The sequence below is a fragment of the Lithobates pipiens genome, unplaced genomic scaffold (assembly GCF_037356315.1).
Source record: "Lithobates pipiens isolate NorthernLeopardFrog02 unplaced genomic scaffold, aLitPip1_a1.2 Scaffold_1, whole genome shotgun sequence".
In the NCBI taxonomy this organism is placed as follows: domain Eukaryota; kingdom Metazoa; phylum Chordata; class Amphibia; order Anura; family Ranidae; genus Lithobates; species Lithobates pipiens.
In genome coordinates, this window is record NW_027507685.1 from 115,760,408 (window position 1) to 115,781,571 (window position 21,164).

The following is a 21,164-nucleotide window of genomic DNA, read 5'->3' on the forward strand; positions in this document are numbered from 1 at the left end:
GGCCTCCTCTATTCTGTGGGCCACAATCTTCTCCCATGGCCTCCTCTCTCTCCCCTCTGGGCTGCAATCTGCTCCCAAGGCCTCCTCTCTGGGTTTTAACCCCCCCATCCCCACATTTGTTTTCAATGGCATCTAAAAAACTGTGCAGTTTTGCCAGGCGATTTATTGTGGCAAATCGCATTGTATGAAGATTGTTGCCGGAAAGTGTCTCCTTCTCATTTTTGAGTGACAAGCTTCATGCAGTGCGATTTGCCAAAATAAACCACGCTGACAATCGTGGCAAAATCAGCCCCTGAAACCTGCGTTCTACAATTGGAGTGCATTTTGAGATCGTGGGCAGAATTCACCACTATTCCCAACACACGCTCGGGTGTAAATGGGGCCTCATGAATGAGAAGAGAGCAACAATAATGATTGTGTATCTTTATATTCCTTAAAAAAAAGAAAACAATGGAGACTGAAAAAAGAGGCATCCTGGGTCCGTCGTCTGATTGAACACAATTATTTAATGGAATACCTTCTCTTACAATGTGAAAATGCACACCTTTAAAATAAAAAAAAATAAAAATCATGCCTTACCGATAAAGCACAAACTAAATTGGATATTCTCTTTAATTGAGCTAGCACATGCTGTAAGAGCATTAATATCATTCGGAAAGATAAGATACCTTATCCTGCTGTGGCCCCCGTGAGCCCTTTATTCTCTGTCTGTCATTGGGGGACACGTAAGACGCTATGTATAGAAGAAGGTTAGCGAGAAAAGAGGATGAAAGCTGAACTCCGGGAGGAAATGTCCGTTCCTTCCTATACCAGATCTCATCTTCCATTATCAAAGTGAAGTCCGCGGCTGAATATTTCATGAACAGCAGCATTTCCAGGGCTCAGCGTAGGGACTATGCTGTGTGTATGAGGGGTGGCCGCTGTGCCCTTCATGTGACTTGGAATTTTATTCCAACAGCAGCGGCACCATTCCATCACCACTCACTGTAGTGGGAGGACCCAGGAGCCTCGGAATCCTTGCCACTCCCACTCCCTAATTGAATGTTTGCCCCACCCACCATTACATCATAGTAAGACTGACAGGCCAGGAGTCTCTTGGTTTGTCCCCCCCACCATTACATCATAGTATGACTGATAGGCCAGGAGAGTTTTGGTTTGTCCCGCCCACCGCTGCATCATAGCAAGACTGACAGGCCAGGAAACTTTTGATTTGCCCACTATTACATAATAGTATAACTGACAAACCATGGGATTCGTGGTTTGTCCCACCCACCATTTCATCATAGTAAGAATGACACGCCAGGGGACTCTTCGTTTGTCCCGCCCAACATTACATCATAACTTGACTTACAGGCCAGGAGCCTCTTGCTTTGTCCTGCCCACCAATGCATCATAGTAAGACTGACAGGCCAAGAGCCTCTTGATTTGTCCCACCTACCATTACATCACAGTAAGACTGACAGGGCAGGGGACTCTGTTTGTCCCGCCCACCATTACAACTTGACCGACAGGCCAGGAGTCTTGATTTGTCCCGCCCACCATTACAACTTGACCGACAGGCCAGGAGTCTTGATTTGTCCCGCCCACCATTACAACTTGACTGACAGGCCAGGAGAGTCTTGATTTGTCCCACCCACCATTACGTCATAGTAAGACTGACAGGCCAGGAGTCTCTTGGTTTGTCCCACCCACCACTGCATCATACCAAGACTGACAGGCCAGGAGACTTTTGATTTTCCCACTATTACATAATAGTATAACTGACAAACCATGGGAGTCATGGTTTGTCCCACCCATCATTTCATCATAGTAAGAATGACAGGCCAGGGGACTCCGTTTGTCCTGCTCAACATTACATGAAAGCTTGACTGACAGGCCAGGAGCCTCTTGATTTATCCCGCCCCCAACATTACATCATAGTAAGACTGACAGGCCAGGAGAGACTTGATTTGTCCCGCCCACCATTACATCAAAGTAAGACTGACAGGCCATTGGACTTTTGGTTTGTCCCGTCCACTATTACATCATAGCTTGTCTGATAGGCCAGTAGATTCTTGGTCTGCCCCACCCACCATTACATCATAGCTTGTTTGATAGGCCAGTAGATTCTTGGTCTATCACACCCACGCCTGCAGGAATGTGTGCCTGGCCCTCTGCACACCAACTGAATACTACAACTCCCATCAACTCGCTGCACAAGCAACTGTAGCCTGATAAAGCAAATGTCATCGCTCCCTCAATCCCTCCTCATGGTACCCGGGCATAGCCACAGTCTCCTGTATACAGAGATGATGTTATGGAAGAATTTAGAGAAAAGTATACAAGTGTGAAAAGAAACAACGTGCTGGCTTTTCACTCTGTGAACGGACAGGAAGTATCGATGAAATCTGTAAAGGAGTCTGGAGTTCAGCTTCAAGTGTGAGGTGTTTAGTCTGGTGTCACTGAACATTCCATGAGAATACAATTCTATCTCCCCTACCTAAGAATACAAAAAGGTACAAAAATATCCCTCTTCAGGCTACACAAAGCCGCCATTCCAAGAAAATATAAAGGGGTGTAAAAATACAATGTGTGCCATTTCCTCCAAATGTAAAAATAGAATATGTGATTATAGTAATTCAAAAGGGTTCCCTAGAGCAGCCTTCCCCAACCGAGGTTCTTCCGCAGGTTTCTATGGTTCAATGAGCAGCACCAAATCGGGGTTCTTCCTGTGACAGACTGAACTTCCACCTACTATGGCATCCAATGAGAGGGCGGCATTTACCCACAGACTACCAATGTAAGAAAGACCTTCACTGCTGACCCACAATATGAGAGGGCATTTCTCCAATGTGAGGGCGAAATTTCCCACTGACCACCAATGTAAAGGGATAACTCTCTACTGAAAATCAATACAAGCAGAACCTTTAACATTGGTGGTCAGTGGAAGAGCACCATCTATAGAGAAGGTCCTCCTTACATTGGCGGTCAGAGGAAGAATATCATCTATGTTCGAGAAGGTCCTCCTTACATTGATGGTCAGAGGAAGAATACCATCTATGTTAGAGAAGGTCCTCCTTACATTGGTGGTCAGTGGAAGAACACCATCTACGTTAGAGAAGGTCCTCCTTACATTGGTGTTCAGTGGAAGAACACCATCAACGTTAGAGAAGGTCCTCTTTACATTGGTGGTCAGCAAAAAGAATACCATCTATGTTAGAGAAGATCCTCTTTACATTGGTGGTCAGTGGAAGAATATGATCTGTGACGAGAGTCACTTTGGACGGGGAGCTTTTGGAACCCAGCTTACCTTAGAGAGGTCGGGAAACTCCTTGTCCAGCTCCCCTGGCCCTTCCTATGTGTAAGTCATCCTGTGTCTATTAGGAGCACAGGATGATCGAGAACCCCAGTTGGGTGTGTTCTAACCAGACTCCCAGTACAACCAAACCAGACTCAGCATTTCCTTTTACCCCTGTTATCCTGGGTTTTATATGTGTGGTTTGTGTTGAAAGAATGGAGAGGCTCATTCACTTGGGACATTAATATTTAAGAACAATCTCCCTCAAGAAATATATGAAGATAAATAATTCCCCCTTTCACACGGCTAGAATAGCGTGGGAGTGTCTCATAGACCAGGGATCTGCAATTAGTGGATCTCCAGCTGTTGCAAAACTGCAAGTCCCATCATGCCTCTGGGTGTCATGTTTGTGGCTGTCAGTCTTGCAATGCCTCATAGGACTTCTAGTTCTGCAACAGTTGGAGGTCCGCTAATTGCATATCCCTGTCATAAACCATGGTTAGATGTTAGTGTGAGGTGGGGTGGGGTTGTTATGTGTTTATTGTTATGTGGCTGTATCCCATTGTTCTATCGTTTTTGACTGCCTTGGGAACAACCTATTATGGGATGTATATGTGTATGTGGATTAGCTGCTAGAGGGGAGGGGGATTTCTCCTGCAGCCCTTCCTAAAGGCTATCTGTGTGTCTTGTTACTGAATGTAGTTTACCCCGCCCTGTGTGAGTGTATATCTCTTTGAGCCTGTGTTTGAATAAACAGTCTTATGTTTCCTACCACCCTACACTAATGTCTCGACAAGTGACCAGGTGGGTTAAGGGATCTTGGATCATGCTGGTACTGGGGAAGGGAAGCTTATACGGCAGACATATTCCTTTTGAGTACAGGGTCTTTCACACCATCTATATTAGAGAAGGTCCTCCTTACACTGGTAGTCAGAGGAAGAACACCATTTACATTAGAGAAGGTCCTCCTTACATTGTTGGTCAGTGGAAGAACACCATCTACTCTAGGGAAGGTCCTTCTTACATTGGTGGTCAGTGGCCATCTCCCAGTGACCTCCACCACCATTAAGGGGTAATCACAAAATGTTTAGGGACACTTTTCCATTGACCTCCGATAAAAAAAAAAAAAAGGGACATTTCTCTAATGACCACCAATGTAAGCGGTATAGCTCCGCTGACCGCCAATGTAATGGAGGGGGTTTATATTCCTGCTGACCATGCATGTAAAGAAAAAAACCTAAAAAAAAAAAAAAAAAAACGAAATATAAATATATATAAAAACGTTAGAAGTTATAATCTAGAATTATTTTATAGATATATGAATAACTTTCATCAGCTTAGCGATCCTACTACTTCACCATGAAATGTAAATATGATGATGTCATAGCGGGGGTTCCCTGAGACATTACAATAGTTCTGGGGGTTCCTCCGGGGGAGGGGGTTGGGAAAGGCTGCTCCAGGCATTTGGCTAGAAAAGGGGGATTTTGAGAAGTATAGGGAAGGATATAAATGATTGGATTAGAGGGGGGGGGGGGGGGGGGGCACACGATTTAGAGCTTTTAGTGTTTTAGCAGATCAGTAAGTACCGAGTCCTCTCCTCCGAGAACTAGAAATACAAATTAGTATAAAAAACGAGTTATACTCCTAAAATCTTTGTAATAAAATATGAAATTGGGGGGGGGGGGGGGGGGGTTAGTGTTGGTGCCTGCACCTCTCTGTATACAATTTAATATAAACCATATGAAAAAAAAATTCTTACAGCAGGAGGGCAACTGCCGGGGAATTGTAGGAAGAAAAGGTGAAATGGTTCGATTGATGGGTGCTGGTGAGATCGTAGGGACAGGGACCGCCGTCCTCTGACACTATCCGAGGTCGCAGGTAAAAAAAAAAAAAAATATGAAAATAAAAATGGCCTGCGTTGGTATGAAAGCGCAGTGGTCACGTCCTGTACTCTGCTGCGACTGAATGTATGGCACTGCCGGAGGTCTCTTTCTGGCACACAGGACGCGGTGAGAAGTGGAAACGCTCGCTCCCTCCATAGCATGTAGAACACATGGAAGCTTTGTGTTGGCTGCAGCTAAGGTGACCCCCTTATGCAGTGTTCTGATAGGACGCCGTGCTTTGGGGGGGGGGGGGGTGTCAGGTGACCCCGTGTATTCTCCTCGGACGGCGTCCTGCAAGGGATCCCTCATTTTAGCCGGTGTCCCTCGTCGTAGCTGATGTAGGGATCCGCCTTCCATGAAATCTGTTCAAAAGAATGGAGAGAAATCAAAGCTGAATCCCAGGCAGGTATAAAGAGACACAAATCATACACCACGGAAGCAGGCAAGTACCACAATGTGTATCAGCCTCGTACAGCAGAGCTCAGACTTGGAGAGGGACAAGCAGCACAAGGACACAATTAGTTATGCTGCAGTGCTTGTTTGAACATGCTGATAGGTGGAGAGAGCAGAGTGATAGGGAAATTAGCTCATCAGTCTGTTTCTCCTCTCACTGTCCTATCACAGGCTGGGGAGGGATAAGACTTGTAAAAGTTATTGAACCCTAAAAATTATAGATTTTTAAGCCCCTAGTGCCGCTTCCTGCTGGTCTTTTTACAACTTCACGACTGCCCAATACTTGTGTGGTGGCAACACGGCGCACATGTCTATGCTCTCCCCCATCCAGTCAACTCCTTCCCCTCCTGTAGCTACGTCCATCTACAGTCTCTGCTGGCCAACACCCCCCCCCCCCCTCCTGTCCTGCAGCTCCACCCATCTACAGTCCCTGCCGGCCAACTCCCCCCCCCCTCCTGCCCTGCAGCTCCGCCCATCTACAGTCCCTGTGAGCCAACTCCTCCCCCTCCTGTCCTGCAGCTACGCCCATCTACAGTTCTTGCTGGCCATCTCCTCCCCCGTCTGTCCTGCAGCTCCACCCATCTTCAGTCCCTGCTGGCCATCTCCTCCCCCATCTGTCCTGCAGCTCCCCATCTACAGTCCCTGTCAGCCAACTCCTCCTTCCTGCAGCTCCACCCATCTACAGTCCCTGTCAGCCAACTCCTCCCCCTCCTGTCCTGCAGCTCCGCCCATCTACAGTTGCTGCTGCCTGCCCCCCCCCCCCCCCCCCCCACACCATCTACAGTCCCTGCTGGCAAGCTCCTCTACCCTCCTCTCCTGCAGCTCTCCCCATCTACAGTCCCTGCTAGCCAACCCCTCTCCCCTCCTTTCCTGCAGATGGGGAGAGCTGCAGGAGAGGAGCTGGGCAGCAGGGACTGTAGATGGTGGGAGAGCTGCAGGAAAGGAGTGGAGCTGGCCAGCAGGGACTGTAGATGGGGAGAGCTGCAGGACAGGAGAGGAGCCAGCCAGCAGGGACTGTAAATGGGGAGAGCTGCAGGACAGGAGAGGAGCCGGCCAGCAGGGACTGTAGATGGGGAGAGCTGCAGGACAGGAGAGGAGCCGGCCAGCAGGGACTGTAGATGGGGAGAGCTGCAGGACAGGAGAGGAGCCGGCCAGCAGGGACTGTAGATGGGGAGAGCTGCAGGACAGGAGAGGAGCCAGCAAGCAGGGACTGTAGATGGGGAGAGCTGCAGGACAGGAGAGGAGCCGGCCAGCAGGGACTGTAGCTTGGTGGGTGCAGGACAGGATGGAGTCGGAAGGAGACACGCCCTCTATGAGGATAGGGAACTGACGGAGGGCTATGCAGTCGCATAACATGGGATAAAATGTCTATTTTTTCACATAACTTTATACGTTGTGTTAGTGGGAAGTGTGAAGACAAACATACCCGGATCTAACTGGGAAGCCAGCTGTGGTTGTTGCTCGGGGTGTTGCCGGGGTGTAAGGGCTCAAAGTTGAAGTCCAGTCCCCCTTCATCCATCAGATCATTGTTGATGATGTAGTCCACGTCACATTCCAGGTTCTCCAGGAACATGTCAATGTCCAGGTCTGTAGGAAGACGTTCGGAGACGGTAGGAAAGGAGTGTGGCCTGGGGAGTGGCATAGACAACAATGGAGGGAGCCCCAACAATGGCAGACTATTTGGGGGTGTTGGAGGGACGCTGGGGTGCTCGGAGCTTCGGATTTTATTCTGCCCGCCCAGCAGAAGTAAATTCTGCCCGCCGCTCTGCGCCAGCACCGGGTCCACCTGACTCATCAGCACATTGCTGGGGGGAGGAGAGTCCGAGGTCAGGAGGGCTTCCAGAGTCTGAGCTCGAGGGAAATGGCTGGACACCGGAGAGATGGGACTGAACAGAGAGTTACCGAAGGGCAGAGACTGGGCCGGGCGCATGGAGAATCCGGGGGGCGTCTGTATCATGGACTGTGGAGCGGGTAAGGGAGCCCCTGGGGACAGCATGGTTAGGCCGTCAATAAGTTCCAATTCTTCGGAGACGGTTGGAGGGACGCTATCTGAAAAGCTGAGCGAGGAGTGGAGGTCATCATCCGCCGCATCGTCCTGCTCAGTCAGTATGGGGGACAGCCGAAGACTGAGGTTGCTGGCGTTAGAACCCGTGCGGGACCGAAAACTGGTCCACACCTCAGGATCGTCCGTGCTCTGCGAGGGGCTGCCGGGCCACTTGGAGGACTGGGAGCCGGGACTTCCGGCAGGAGGCTCTCCGGGACCCTGGGCCTTCTTTTTCGATACTTTGTTGCTCCGGGCTTTAGCCAATTTGCTGCTGTTGTCCATGGACGCAGCTCTGCGGCGCGGGGCTTTGCCGCTCTTCCCGCCCTCTGGGTTCAGCATCCACCAGGAGCTCTTCCCGGTCGCCTCGTTGTGCACCTTTATGAACTTGCTGTGTAGGGACAGGTTGTGACGGATCGAGTTCTGCATTGAGATAAAAAACCAAAATACAATAAAATACAAAATATCAAACCTTAGAAGACAATCAAAACCTGCGAATGTTTCTAAACGAACCCCGTTAACCCCTCGCTGACCCCGCCTTTTCTGACAACTGCTGTTTAAACTCTTTTGCTAGAATGTTACTTAGAACCCCCAAACATTATATTATAATAAAAAAAAAATATATATATATATATATATATATATATATATATATATATATATATATATATATATATATATATATATATATATATATATATATATATATATATATATATATATATATATATATATAGTTTATTTTTTTGCAGAAACTCTAGAGAATAAAATAGCGATAGTTGAATTTTTTTTTTATGTCACACGGTTTTGCAAACACAAAAAACACATTTGAATGAATAAAAAAAAAAAAAAAAACACAATATATACCGCAATGTTTTTGTAAAATGTGAAAGGTGAGATTGCATGACAAACTTTGGTACTTAAAAATCTCCATTTAAACGCCTTACAGGTTACTAGTTTGGAGGTCTGGTGATAGAATTATTGCACTTTCTGTGCTTTGGCGCCCCAGAGATCCGGGCGCCTCCTGTGCCTCGGCGCCCCAGAGATCCGGGCGCCTCCTGTGCCTCGGCGCCCCAGAGATCCGGGCGCTTCCTGTGCCTCGGCGCTCCAGAGACCTGGGCGCTTCCTGTGCCTCGGCGCTCCAGAGACCATGGCACTTACATTGTTACATCGCTCTCCAGGAAATGGCGTGTAATTTGCACGGCTACAGTTATCACCAGGACAGGAAGTGAAGGGTAATTACAATGTAACATTTGTCAACAGAACAGGAAGTAGAAAAAAAAAATCTAGGGCACAGCGGTCACCAGGAGAGGAATACAGAGCGCACTCTCTCTTCTGGCGAGATTCTCCTCATGTTGCCTCCCTAGGACAAGCAGTGAAAATAAATCCACACTGTTGTGGAGGAGGAAGTAGAGGGAACTCTACACTGCTCCAATTATCACAGGACAGGAAGTAGAGGGAACTCTACACTGCTCCAATTATCACAGGACAGGAAATGGAGGGAACTCTACACTGCTCCAATTATCACAGGACAGGAAGTAGAGGGAACTCTACACTGCTCCAATTATCACAGGACAGGAAGTGGAGGGAACTCTACACTGCTCCAATTATCACAGGACAGGAAGTGGAGGGAACTCTAAGCTGCTCCAATTATCACAGGACAGGAAGTAGAGGGAACTCTACACTGCTCCAATTATCACAGGACAGGAAGTGGAGGGAACTCTAAGCTGCTTCAATTATCACAGGACAGGAAGTGGAGGGAACTCTACACTGCTCCAATTATCACAGGACAGGAAGTGGAGGGAACTCTAAGCTGCTCCAATTATCACAGGACAGGAAGTGGAGGGAACCCTATGCTGCTCCAATTGTTACAGGATAGGAAGTGGAGGGAACTCTACACGCTCCAATTATCACAGGACAGGAAGTGGAGGGAACTCTACGCTGCTCCAATTGTCAAAGGACAGGAAGTGGAGGGATCTCTACGCTGCTCCAATTGTCACAGGACAGGAAGTGGAGGGAACTCTAAGCTGCTCCAATTATCACAGGACAGGAAGTGGAGGGAACCCTATGCTGCTCCAATTGTCACAGGATAGGAAGTGGAGGGAACTCTACACGCTCCAATTATCACAGGACAGGAAGTGGAGGGAACCCTATGCTGCTCCAATTGTCACAGGACAGGAAGTGGAGGGAACTCTACGCTGCTCCAATTGTCACAGGACAGGAAGTGGAGGGAACTCTACGCTGCTCAAATTGTCACAGGACAGGAAGTGGAGGGAACTCTACGCTGCTCCAATTGTCACAGGACAGGAAGTGGAGGGAACTCTACGCTGCTCCAATTGTCACAGGACAGGAAGTGGAGGGAACTCTACGCTGCTCCAATTGTCACAGGACAGGAAGTGGAGGGAACTCTACGCTGCTCCAATTGTCACAGGACAGGAAGTGGTGGGAACTCTACGCTGCTCCAATTGTCACAGGACAGGAAGTGGTGGTGAAGATATGTTTCCCTCTCCTGGTGAAATTTCTCTTCATGTTGCCTCTCTATGAGAGGAAGTGAGGTGAAATCTCCCCAGCGGGGACATAAACAGTAATGGAAACCTGACAGGGGTTCTGACCTTGGTATATGTCTTAAATCAGAGTGTAAGCTCTCTGGGCAAGGCATGGCCAATGTCAGCCTTGTGGGTGCTGCATGTATGGAGCCAGTCAGCAGGTGGAACTGTTAGTCGTCCTTGCCCTTGAAGTACGGTATGCCCTATATTGTCAGCTCTGTGGACGAGGCATTTATTGGAGTGTGAGCTTTGTGGGTGCGGTATACTGGAGTGTCAGCTCTTGGGACAAGGTGTGTATATGGGAGTGTCAGCTCTTGGGATGAGATGTGTATGGGGGTGCAGTATATAGGAGTGTCAGCTCTTGGGACGAGGTGTGTATGGGGGTGTAGGACTGGTATGGAGTGTCAGCTCTTGGGACGAGGTGTGGGTGCAGTATGGAGTGTCAGCTCTCGGGACGAGGTGTGTATGGGGATGAAGGACTGGTATGGAGTGTCAGCTCTTGGGGCGAGGTGTGTATGGGGGTGTAGGACCGGTATGGAGTGTCAGCTCTTGGGACGAGGTGCGTATATCGGAGTGTCAGCTCTTGGGATGAGTCGTGTATGGGGGTGCAGTATATGGAGTGTCAGCTCTTGGGACGAGGTGTGTATGGGGGTGTAGGACTGGTATGGAGTGTCAGCTCTTGGGACGAGGTGTGGGTGCAGTATGGAGTGTCAGCTCTCGGGACGAGGTGTGTATGGGGATGAAGGACTGGTATGGAGTGTCAGCTCTTGGGGCGAGGTGTGTATGGGGGTGTAGGACCGGTATGGAGTGTCAGCTCTTGGGACGAGGTGCGTATATCGGAGTGTCAGCTCTTGGGATGAGTCGTGTATGGGGGTGCAGTATATGGAGTGTCAGCTCTTGGGACGAGGTGCGTATATCGGAGTGTCAGCTCTTGGGATGAGTCGTGTATGGGGGTGCAGTATATGGAGTGTCAGCTCTTGGGACGAGGCCCTTACCTTCAAGCCGGCGGGGGTGTTGGATTCGCCCTTGTCCTTGAAGTAGGGAATGCTCCTCACCATCCAGTCGTAGATCTGGGCCAGGGTCAGCCTCTTCTCCGGGGAGCTCTGTGAGTGCGGTGTGTTGTATTGTGGAGTGTCAGCTCTTGGGACAAGGTGTGTATGGGGGTGTGGGTGCGGTATAGGTTGTCAGCTCTTGGGACGAGGTGCAGTATATCGGAATTTCAGCTCTTGGGACGAGGCCCTTACCTTCCACCCGGCAGAGCTGTTGGAGTCGCTCTTGTCCTTGAAGTAGGGATTGCTCCTCACCATCCAGTCGTAGATCTGGGCCAGGGTCAGCCTCTTCTCCGGGGGGGCTCTGTGGGTGCGGTGTGTTGTATTGTGGAGTGTTAGCTCTTGGGATGAGTTGTGTATGGGGGTGCAGTACGGAGTGCCCCCCCTTGGGACGAGGGGTGCAGTATATCGGAGTGCCCTCCCTTGGGACGAGGGGTGCGGTATATCGGAGTGCCCGCCCGGAGTGTCAGCCCTTGGGACGAAGGGTGCGGTATATCGGAGTGTCAGCCCTTGGGATATACCGATATACTTGGGTCAGCTCTTGGGACGAGGCTCTTACCTTCCAGCCGGCGGAGCTGTTGGAGTCGCCCTTGTGTTGAAGTAGGGAATGATCCTCACCATCCAGTCGTAGATCTGGGCCAGGGTCAGCCTCTTCTCCGGGGAGCTCTGTGGGTGCGGTGTGTTGTATTGTGGAGTGTCAGCTCTTGGCATGAGGTGTGTATGGGGGTGTAGGACTAGGATAGAATGTCAGCTCTTGGGATGAGGTGTGGGTGCGGTATAGAGTGTCAGCTCTTGGGACGAGGTGAGTATGGGGGTGCAGTACGGAGCGTCAGCTCTTGGGACAAGGGGTGCGGTATGGAGTGTCAGCTCTTGGGACGAGGGGTGCGGTATATCAGAGTGTCAGCTCTTGGAACGAGGGGTGTATGGGGGTGCAGTATAGAGTGTCAGCTCTTGGGACGAGGTGCGGTATATCGGAGTGTCAGCTCTTGGGACGAGGTGCGGTATATCGGAGTGTCAGCTCTTGGGACGAGGTGTGTATGGGGGTGCAGTATAGAGTGTCAGCTCTTGGGACGAGGTGCGGTATATCGGAGTGTCAGCTCTTGGGACGAGGTGCGGTGTAGGACTAATACGGATTGTCAGCTCTTGGGACGAGGTGCGTATGGGGGTGTAGGACCGGTACGGAGTGTCAGCTCCTGGGACGAGGTGCGTATATCGGAGTGTCAGCTCCTGGGACGAGGTGCGTATATCGGAGTGATATCGGAGTGTCAGCTCCTGGGACGAGGTGCGTATATCAGAGTGTCAGCTCCTGGGACGAGGTGCGTATATCGGAGTGATATCGGAGTGTCAGCTCCTGGGACGAGGTGCGTATATCAGAGTGTCAGCTCCTGGGACGAGGTGCGTATATCAGAGTGTCAGCTCCTGGGACGAGGTGCGTATATCAGAGTGTCAGCTCCTGGGACGAGGTGCGTATATCAGAGTGTCAGCTCCTGGGACGAGGTGCGTATATCAGAGTGTCAGCTCCTGGGACGAGGTGCGTATATCAGAGTGTCAGCTCCTGGGACGAGGTGCGTATATCAGAGTGTCAGCTCCTGGGACGAGGTGCGTATATCAGAGTGTCAGCTCCTGGGACGAGGTGCGTATATCAGAGTGTCAGCTCCTGGGACGAGGTGCGTATATCAGAGTGTCAGCTCCTGGGACGAGGTGCGTATATCAGAGTGTCAGCTCCTGGGACGAGGTGCGTATATCAGAGTGTCAGCTCCTGGGACGAGGTGCGTATATCAGAGTGTCAGCTCCTGGGACGAGGTGCGTATATCAGAGTGTCAGCTCCTGGGACGAGGTGCGTATATCAGAGTGTCAGCTCCTGGGACGAGGTGCGTATATCAGAGTGTCAGCTCCTGGGACGAGGGGCGTTAATCAGAGTGTCAGCTCCTGGGACGAGGTGCGTATATCATATATATAAGCTCTTACCTTCCAGCCGGTGGAGCTGTTGGAGTCTCTCTTGTCACTGAAGTAGGGAATGCTCCTCTCCATCCAGTCGTAGATCCGGACCAGGGTCAGCCTTTTCTCCGGCGAGCTCTGTGGGTGTGGTGTGTTGTATTGTGGAGTGTCAGCTCTCGGGACGAGGGGGGTGTGGGTGCGGTACGGAGTGTCAGCTCTCGGGACGAGGGGGTGTGGGTGTGGTACGGAGTGTCAGCTCTCGGGGCGAGGGGGGGTGTGGGTGCGGTACGGAGTGTCAGCTCTCGGGGTGTGTGGGTGCGGTACGGAGTGTCAGTTCTCGGGGCGAGGGGGGTGTGGGTGCGGTACGGAGTGTCAGCTCTCGGGGCGAGGGGGGTGTGGGTGCGGTACGGAGTGTCAGCTCTCGGGGCGAGGGGGGTGTGGGTGCGGTACGGAGTGTCAGCTCTCGGGGCGAGGGGGGTGTGGGTGCGGTACGGAGTGTCAGCTCTCGGGGCGAGGGGGGTGTGGGTGCGGTACGGAGTGTCAGCTCTCGGGGCGAGGGGGGGTGTGGGTGCGGTACGGAGTGTCAGCTCTCGGGGCGAGGGGGGGTGTGGGTGCGGTACGGAGTGTCAGCTCTCGGGGCGTGTGGGTGCGGTACGGAGTGTCAGCTCTCGGGGCGAGGGGGGTGTGGGTGCGGTACGGAGTGTCAGCTCTCGGGGCGAGGGGGGTGTGGGTGCGGTACGGAGTGTCAGCTCTCGGGGCGAGGGGGGTGTGGGTGCGGTACGGAGTGTCAGCTCTCGGGGCGAGGGGGGGTGTGGGTGCGGTACGGAGTGTCAGCTCTCGGGGCGTGTGGGTGCGGTACGGAGTGTCAGCTCTCGGGGCGAGGGGGGTGTAGGTGCGGTACGGAGTGTCAGCTCTCGGGGCGAGGGGGGGTGTGGGTGCGGTACGGAGTGTCAGCTCTCGGGGTGAGGTGCGTATATCGGAGGGTCGGCTCTCGGGGCGAGGTGCGTATATCGGAGGGTCGGCTCTCGGGGCGAGGTGCGTATATCGGAGGGTCGGCTCTCGGGGCGAGGTGCGTATATCGGAGGGTCGGCTCTCGGGGCGAGGTGCGTATATCGGAGGGTCGGCTCTCGGGGCGAGGTGCGTATATCGGAGGGTCGGCTCTCGGGGCGAGGTGCGTATATCGGAGGGTCGGCTCTCGGGGCGAGGTGCGTATATCGGAGGGTCGGCTCTCGGGGCGAGGTGCGTATATCGGAGGGTCGGCTCTCGGGGCGAGGTGCGTATATCGGAGGGTCGGCTCTCGGGGCGAGGTGCGTATATCGGAGGGTCGGCTCTCGGGGCGAGGTGCGTATATCGGAGGGTCGGCTCTCGGGGCGAGGTGCGTATATCGGAGGGTCGGCTCTCGGGGCGAGGTGCGTATATCGGAGGGTCGGCTCTCGGGGCGAGGTGCGTATATCGGAGGGTCGGCTCTCGGGGCGTATATCGGAGGGTCGGCTCTCGGGGCGTATATCGGAGGGTCGGCTCTCGGGGCGTATATCGGAGGGTCAGCTCTTGGGGCGAGGTGCGGTACGGAGTGTCAGCTCTTGGGGCGAGGTGCGGTACGGAGTGTCAGCTCTTGGGGCGAGGTGCGGTACGGAGTGTCAGCTCTTGGGGCGAGGTGTGTATGGGGGTGTAGGACCGGTATGGAGTGTCAGCTCTTGGGATGAGGTGTGTATATCGGAGCGTCAGCTCCTGGGACGTAGTCCTTACCTTCCAGCCGGCGGAGCTGTTGGAGTCACCCTTGTCCTTGAAGTAGGGAATGCTCCTCACCATCCAGTCGTAGATCTGGGCCAGGGTCAGCCTTTTCTCCGGGGAGCTCTCGATGGCCTGGCTGATCAGCTCGGCGTATGATTGGTTCCCCCAGGCGTTCCTCCTGGAGCCGCCTTTTCTGGGCGTGGCTCCGGGGCCCTCATTTGGCAGGGGAGGGGCCTCCGTTCGTCCCTCCTCCGCGGTAGGGGTCCCCGCAGGGGTGACTACGGACAGCTCCGGCCTGGGAAGGGGCCATGTGCAGGAGCGGGGCCTGGCCTGGGGCTCGAAGTCCGGGTCAATGTCCACCGGGGAGAGCTCGGCTCCCTCCATTTCCCCGGAACTCCTCGGCCCCGCCCCCGGCCCGGTTCCGCCCGCTCTCCGTCACTTTTCTTTTCTCTTTTCTTCTCCACAAAACTTCCCGCTGACGTTTCTGTTTACCAGCACTCGGGAGGGGCGGGGCGCGCTGTGCGGAGTGACGTCTGTGGGCGGGGCCTTGGGGCACCATGGGAGGCGTAGTCCAAGGAGAGAGGGAGGAGGCGGCCAGAGACTACATGTCCCAGAAGGCGCTGCGGCTGAGAAGGGGGCGGGGACTTCTTTTCCCGGCATGCCGTGCGGCGAGCTGTGCTCTGACGCCATTGTAGTGTCACAGTTTGCTGCCTATCACAGGATGGTGCGGAAGTGACGTTGTTGCGTACTGCGCATGCGCGATGCGTTCCAAACGCTCGCGCCGTGCGTTCCAAACGCTCGCGCCGTGCGTTCCAACATAGTTTCGGCAATACAGTTCAGCGAAACCATCACATAATGTTACGGAAGTGATGTTACACACAACACAAACACGGGCCACGTTGTTGCGTACTGCGCATGCGCGATGCGTTCCAAACACTTGCGCCGTGCGTTCCAACATAGTTTCGGCAATACAGTTCAGCGAAACCATCACATAATGTTACGGAAGTGAAGTTACACACAACACAAACACTGGGCCGTTCGTTACAACACTAATACTTCCCTTGTTACCTAGTAGGTTTTGCATTGCTGGGACTTGTAGTGCCTATCCTGAGCTACATGCTTCAATGTTCAGTGTCCTCATCCCTATCCCCATGCTTGAATGTTCAGTGTCCTCATCCCTATCCCCGAGCTTCAATGTTCAGTGTCCTCATCCCTATCCCCGAGCTTCAATGTTCAGTGTCCTCATCCTTATCCCTGTGCTTCAATGTTCAGTGTCCTCATCCCTATCCCCATGCTTCAATGTTCAGTGTCCTCATCCCTATCCGCGAGCTTCAATGTTCAGTGTCCTCATCCTTATCCCTGTGCTTCAATGTTCAGTGTCCTCATCCCTATCCCCATGCTTCAATGTTCAGTGTCCTCATCCCTATCCGCAAGCTTCAATGTTCAGTGTCCTCATCCTTATCCCTGTGCTTCAATGTTCAGTGTCCTCATCCCTATCCGCAAGCTTTAAATGTTCAGTGTCCTCATCCTTATCCCTGTGCTTCAATGTTCAGTGTCCTCATCCTTATCCCTGAGCTTCAATGTTCAGTGTCCTCATCCCTATCCCCCTGCTTCAATGTTCAGTGTCCTCATCCCTATCCGCGAGCTTCAATGTTCAGTGTCCTCATCCTTATCCCCCTGCTTCAATGTTCAGGGTCCTCATCCTTATCCCCGAGCTTCAATGTTCAGTGTCCTCATCCCTATCCCCCTGCTTCAATGTTCAGTGTCCTCATCCCTATCCGCGAGCTTCAATGTTCAGTGTCCTCATCCTTATCCCCCTGCTTCGATGAGGACACTGAACATCGAAGCATGGGGATAAGGATGAGGACACTGAACATTGAAGCTTGCGGATAGGGATGAGGACACTGAACATTGAAGCACAGGGATAAGGATGGACACTGAACATTGAAGCTCGGGGATAGGGATGAGGACACTGAACATTGAAGCAGGGGGATAGGGATGAGGACACTGAACATTGAAGCTCGGGGATAAGGATGAGGACCCTGAACATTGAAGCAGGGGGATAAGGATGAGGACACTGAACATTGAAGCTCGCGGATAGGGATGAGGACACTGAACATTGAAGCAGGGGGATAGGGATGAGGACACTGAACATTGAAGCTCAGGGATAAGGATGAGGACACTGAACATTGAAGCACAGGGATAAGGATGAGGACACTGAACATTTAAAGCTTGCGGATAGGGATGAGGACACTGAACATTGAAGCTCGGGGATAAGGATGAGGACCCTGAACATTGAAGCAGGGGGATAAGGATGAGGACACTGAACATTGAAGCTCGCGGATAGGGATGAGGACACTGAACATTGAAGCAGGGGGATAGGGATGAGGACACTGAACATTGAAGCTCAGGGATAAGGATGAGGACACTGAACATTGAAGCACAGGGATAAGGATGAGGACACTGAACATTTAAAGCTTGCGGATAGGGATGAGGACACTGAACATTGAAGCACAGGGATAAGGATGAGGACACTGAACATTGAAGCTTGCGGATAGGGATGAGGACACTGAACATTGAAGCATGGGGATAGGGATGAGGACACTGAACATTGAAGCACAGGGATAAGGATGAGGACACTGAACATTGAAGCTCGCGGATAGGGATGAGGACACTGAACATTGAAGCATGGGGATAGGGATGAGGACACTGAACATTGAAGCACAGGGATAAGGATGAGGACACTGAACATTGAAGCTCGGGGATAGGGATGAGGACACTGAACATTGAAGCTCGGGGATAGGGATGAGGACACTGAACATTCAAGCATGGGGATAGGGATGAGGACACTGAACATTGAAGCATGTAGCTCAGGATAGGCACTACAAGTCCCAGCAATGCAAAACCTACTAGGTAACAAGGGAAGTATTAGTGTTGTAACGAACGGCCCAGTGTTTGTGTTGTGTGTAACTTCACTTCCGTAACATTATGTGATGGTTTCGCTGAACTGTATTGCCGAAACTATGTTGGAACGCACGGCGCAAGTGTTTGGAACGCATCGCGCATGCGCAGTACGCAACAACGTGGCCCGTGTTTGTGTTGTGTGTAACTTCACTTCCATAACATTATGTGATGGTTTCGCTGAACTGTATTGCCGAAACTATGTTGGAACGCACGGCGCGAGCGTTTGGAACGCATCGCGCATGCGCAGTACGCAACAACGTCACTTCCGCACCATCCTGTGATAGGCAGCAAACTGTGACACTACACCATATAGCGTCCGTCCATCTGATAGTGTCCGCCCCGTACTGCGCAGTATGGAGCAGAAGGAAACTCTCCGAAGATGAACGCCGTGAGTGGAGGTGCCAGCCCCACCATCCAAGTGGACTTAGGGCTGCAAATATTAGAGGGCCGCTTGCCACGCTTCGGGCACGGTTTTTCAGGGCTTGGCTCTTTTTATTCCAACTCTATGTCCACTTGGATGGTGGGGCTAGAACCTGGACTCACGGCGCAGGCGCCGTTCATCTTCGGCTATTTTGGGAATCTGTATGTCCTGTGTATGTACTGTGCATGCGCAGTACACAGTGGACTCTATCCAATGGGAGACACAATGTGATAGGACACCGGCCATGGGATACTGTCCGCCCCGTACCACGCAGGCGCAGCACGGACCAGAAGGAGATTCGGAAAATCTCTTAAGATGAACGGCCCCTGCGCCGTAAGTGGAGGTTAGGGTTGCCACCTGTCCGGTTTTGACCCGGACAGTCCGGGTTTGGACACATGTGCCCGGTTTTCAAGCCACCTGAAACCCGGGCACATATAGCTGCAGTTCAACCTAGAGCGGTGAATCCTGATTCATCAGTGTTACACATATATTACTGCCTGTGCGCTCCATCTCCGAGCCGCGCTCAGTGATGGACAGCTGGCATACCTATTCAGCCTGTGATTGGCTGATAGTGTCACGTGTGGGCGGCGGACACGAGGGTCTGTGATCGGCTCGATGGACATGGTCATCGATCGCGGCCGCCCGAAGTCCCGCCTCCTTTCTTGGCGTGTTCTCTGCTGTGTCTCCTCGAGTCCTCACTGAGGTATCTTTCACATCTGCCCTCTCACCCCCCCTGTCAGCCACTCCCCCCCCTTTCAGCCACTCCCCCCCTGTCAGTTACCCCCCTCTGTCAGCTCCCCTCCCCTGTCAGCCACTCCCCCCTGTCAGCCTCCTGCCTCTGTCAGTTACCCCCCTCTGTCAGCTCCCCTCCCCTGTCAGCTACCCCCCTCTGTTAGCTACCCCCAGGTCAGCTACCCCCCCTCTGTCAGCTACCCCCCCTCTGTCAGCTACCCCTCCCCTGTCAGCTCCCCTCCTCTGTTAGCTACCCCCCTGTCAGCTACCCCTCCTCTGTCAGCTACCCATCCTCTGTCAGCTACCCCTCCTCTGTCAGCTCCCCCCTGTCAGCTCCCCTCCCCTGTCAGCTACGCCCCCTCTGTCAGCTACGCCCCCTCTGTCAGCTACGCCCCCTCTGTCAGCTACCCCCCCTGTCAGCTACCCTCCCCTTTCAGCTACCCCCCTGTCAGCTCCACTCCCCCCTGTCAGCTCCACTCCCCCCTCCACTCCCCCCTGTCAGCTCCACTCCCCTCTGTCAGCTCCACTCCCCTGTCAGTTACCCCCCTCCCCTGTCAGCTACCCCTCCCCTGTCAGCTACCCCTCTCCTCTGTCAGCTCCACTCTCCTCTGCCAGCTCCATTCCCCTCTGTCAGCTCCACTCCCCTGTCAGCTACCCCCCTCTGTCAGCTCCACTCCCCTCTGTCAGCTCCACTCCCCTCTGTCAGCTCCACTCCCCTCTGTCAGCTACCCCTCCACTGTCAGCTACCCCTCCTCTGTCAGCTACCACTCCCCTCTGTCAGCTCCACTCCCCTCTGGCAGCTCCACTCCTCTGTCAGTTACCCCACTCTGTCAGCTCTCCTCCCTTGTCAGCTAACCCCCTCTGTCAGCTACCCCTCCCCTGTCAGCTCCACTCCCCTCTGTCAGCTCCACTCCCCTCTGTCAGTTACCCCCCTTGTCAGCTAACCCCCCCTGCCAGCTACCCCCCCCTGCCAGCTACCCCTGCCCTGTCAGCTACCCCTCCCCTGTCAGCTACCCCTCCCCTGTCAGCTACCCCTCCCCTGTCAGCTACCCCCCCGTGCCAGCTAACCCCCCCTGCCAGCTACCCCCCCTGCCAGCTACCCTCCCCCGTCAGCTACCCCTCCCATGTCAGCTACCCCTCCCCTGTCAGCTCCACTCCCCTCTGTCAGCTCCACTCCCCTGTCAGTTACCCCCCCCCCTTTCAGCTACCCCTCCCCTTTCAGCTCCACTCCCCTCTGTCAGCTCCACTCCCCTCTGTCAGCTCCACTCCCTTCTGTCAGCTCCACTCCCCTCTGTCAGCTCCACTCCCCTCTGTCAGCTCCACTCCCCTCTGTCAGCTCCACTCCCCTCTGTCAGCTCCACTCCCCTCTGTCAGTTCCACTCCCCTCTGTCAGCTCCACTCCCCCTGTCAGTTACCCCCCTCTGTCAGTTACCCCCCTCTGTCAGCTAACCCCCTCTGTCAGCTAACCCTCTGTCAGCTATCCCTCCCCTGTCAGCTACCGCTCCCTTCTGTCAGCTCCACTCCCCTGTCAGCTACCCACTCTGTCAGCTCCATTCCCCTGTCAGCTACCCCTCTCTGTCAGTTACCCCCCTCTGTCAGCTCCACTTCCCTGTCAGCTACTTCCCCCTCTGTCAGCTACTACCTCTCTGTAAGCCACCCCCTCTCTCTGTCAGGCCACCCCTCTCTTACCACCATTCTCCCTCACCCCTCCTCTCTCTCTCAGCCCCCTTCTCTCTCCCACCCTCTGTCAGCTCCTCCCCCTCTGTCCCCTCTGTCAGCTACTCCCTCCCCCTCTGTCAGCTACTCCCTCCCCCTCTGTCCCTCCCCCTCTGTCAGCTACTCCCCCCCCCTCTGTTAGCTACTCCCCCTCCCTCTGTCAGCTACTCCCCCCCCCTCTGTCAGCTCCTCCCCCCCCTCTGTCAGCTACTACTCCCCCCCCCTCTGTCAGCTACTACTCCCCCCCTCTGTCAGCTACTACTCCCCCCCTCTGTCAGCTACTACTCCACCCCCTCTGTCAGCTACTCTCCCCCCCTCTGTCAGCTACTCTCCCCCCCTCTGTCAGCTACTCCTCCCCCCCTGTCAGCTACCCCCCCGTCAGCTACTCCCCCCTCTATTCGCTCCTCCCCCCC

The 21,164-nt window shown here is 53.4% G+C and overlaps 1 protein-coding gene across 1 annotated transcript; it reads right to left on the minus strand.

Moving 5' to 3' along the window:
* Positions 1-486: 486 nt before the first annotated feature.
* On the minus strand, positions 487-15,447 carry FOXO4 (forkhead box O4). The gene is made up of 3 exons (XM_077474391.1): positions 14,934-15,447; positions 7,040-8,077; positions 487-5,522 (listed from the first exon to the last, which is right to left on the minus strand). The coding sequence occupies exons 1-2, from the start codon at positions 15,300-15,302 to the stop codon at positions 7,046-7,048; spliced, it is 1,401 nt and encodes a 466-aa protein (XP_077330517.1). The 5' UTR covers positions 15,303-15,447; the 3' UTR covers positions 487-5,522; positions 7,040-7,045.
* Between the last annotated feature and the right edge of the window lie 5,717 nt (positions 15,448-21,164).

Excerpts from the sequence above, each read along its gene's own strand:
- FOXO4 (XM_077474391.1), bottom strand. The coding sequence starts at position 15,302 with ATGGAGGGAGCCGAGCTCTCCCCGGTGGACATTGACCCGGACTTCGAG. Across the intron at positions 8,078-14,933 it reads ACAGCTCCGCCGGCTGGAAG|AACTCGATCCGTCACAACCT; the intron begins GTAAGGACTACG and ends ATCTCAATGCAG.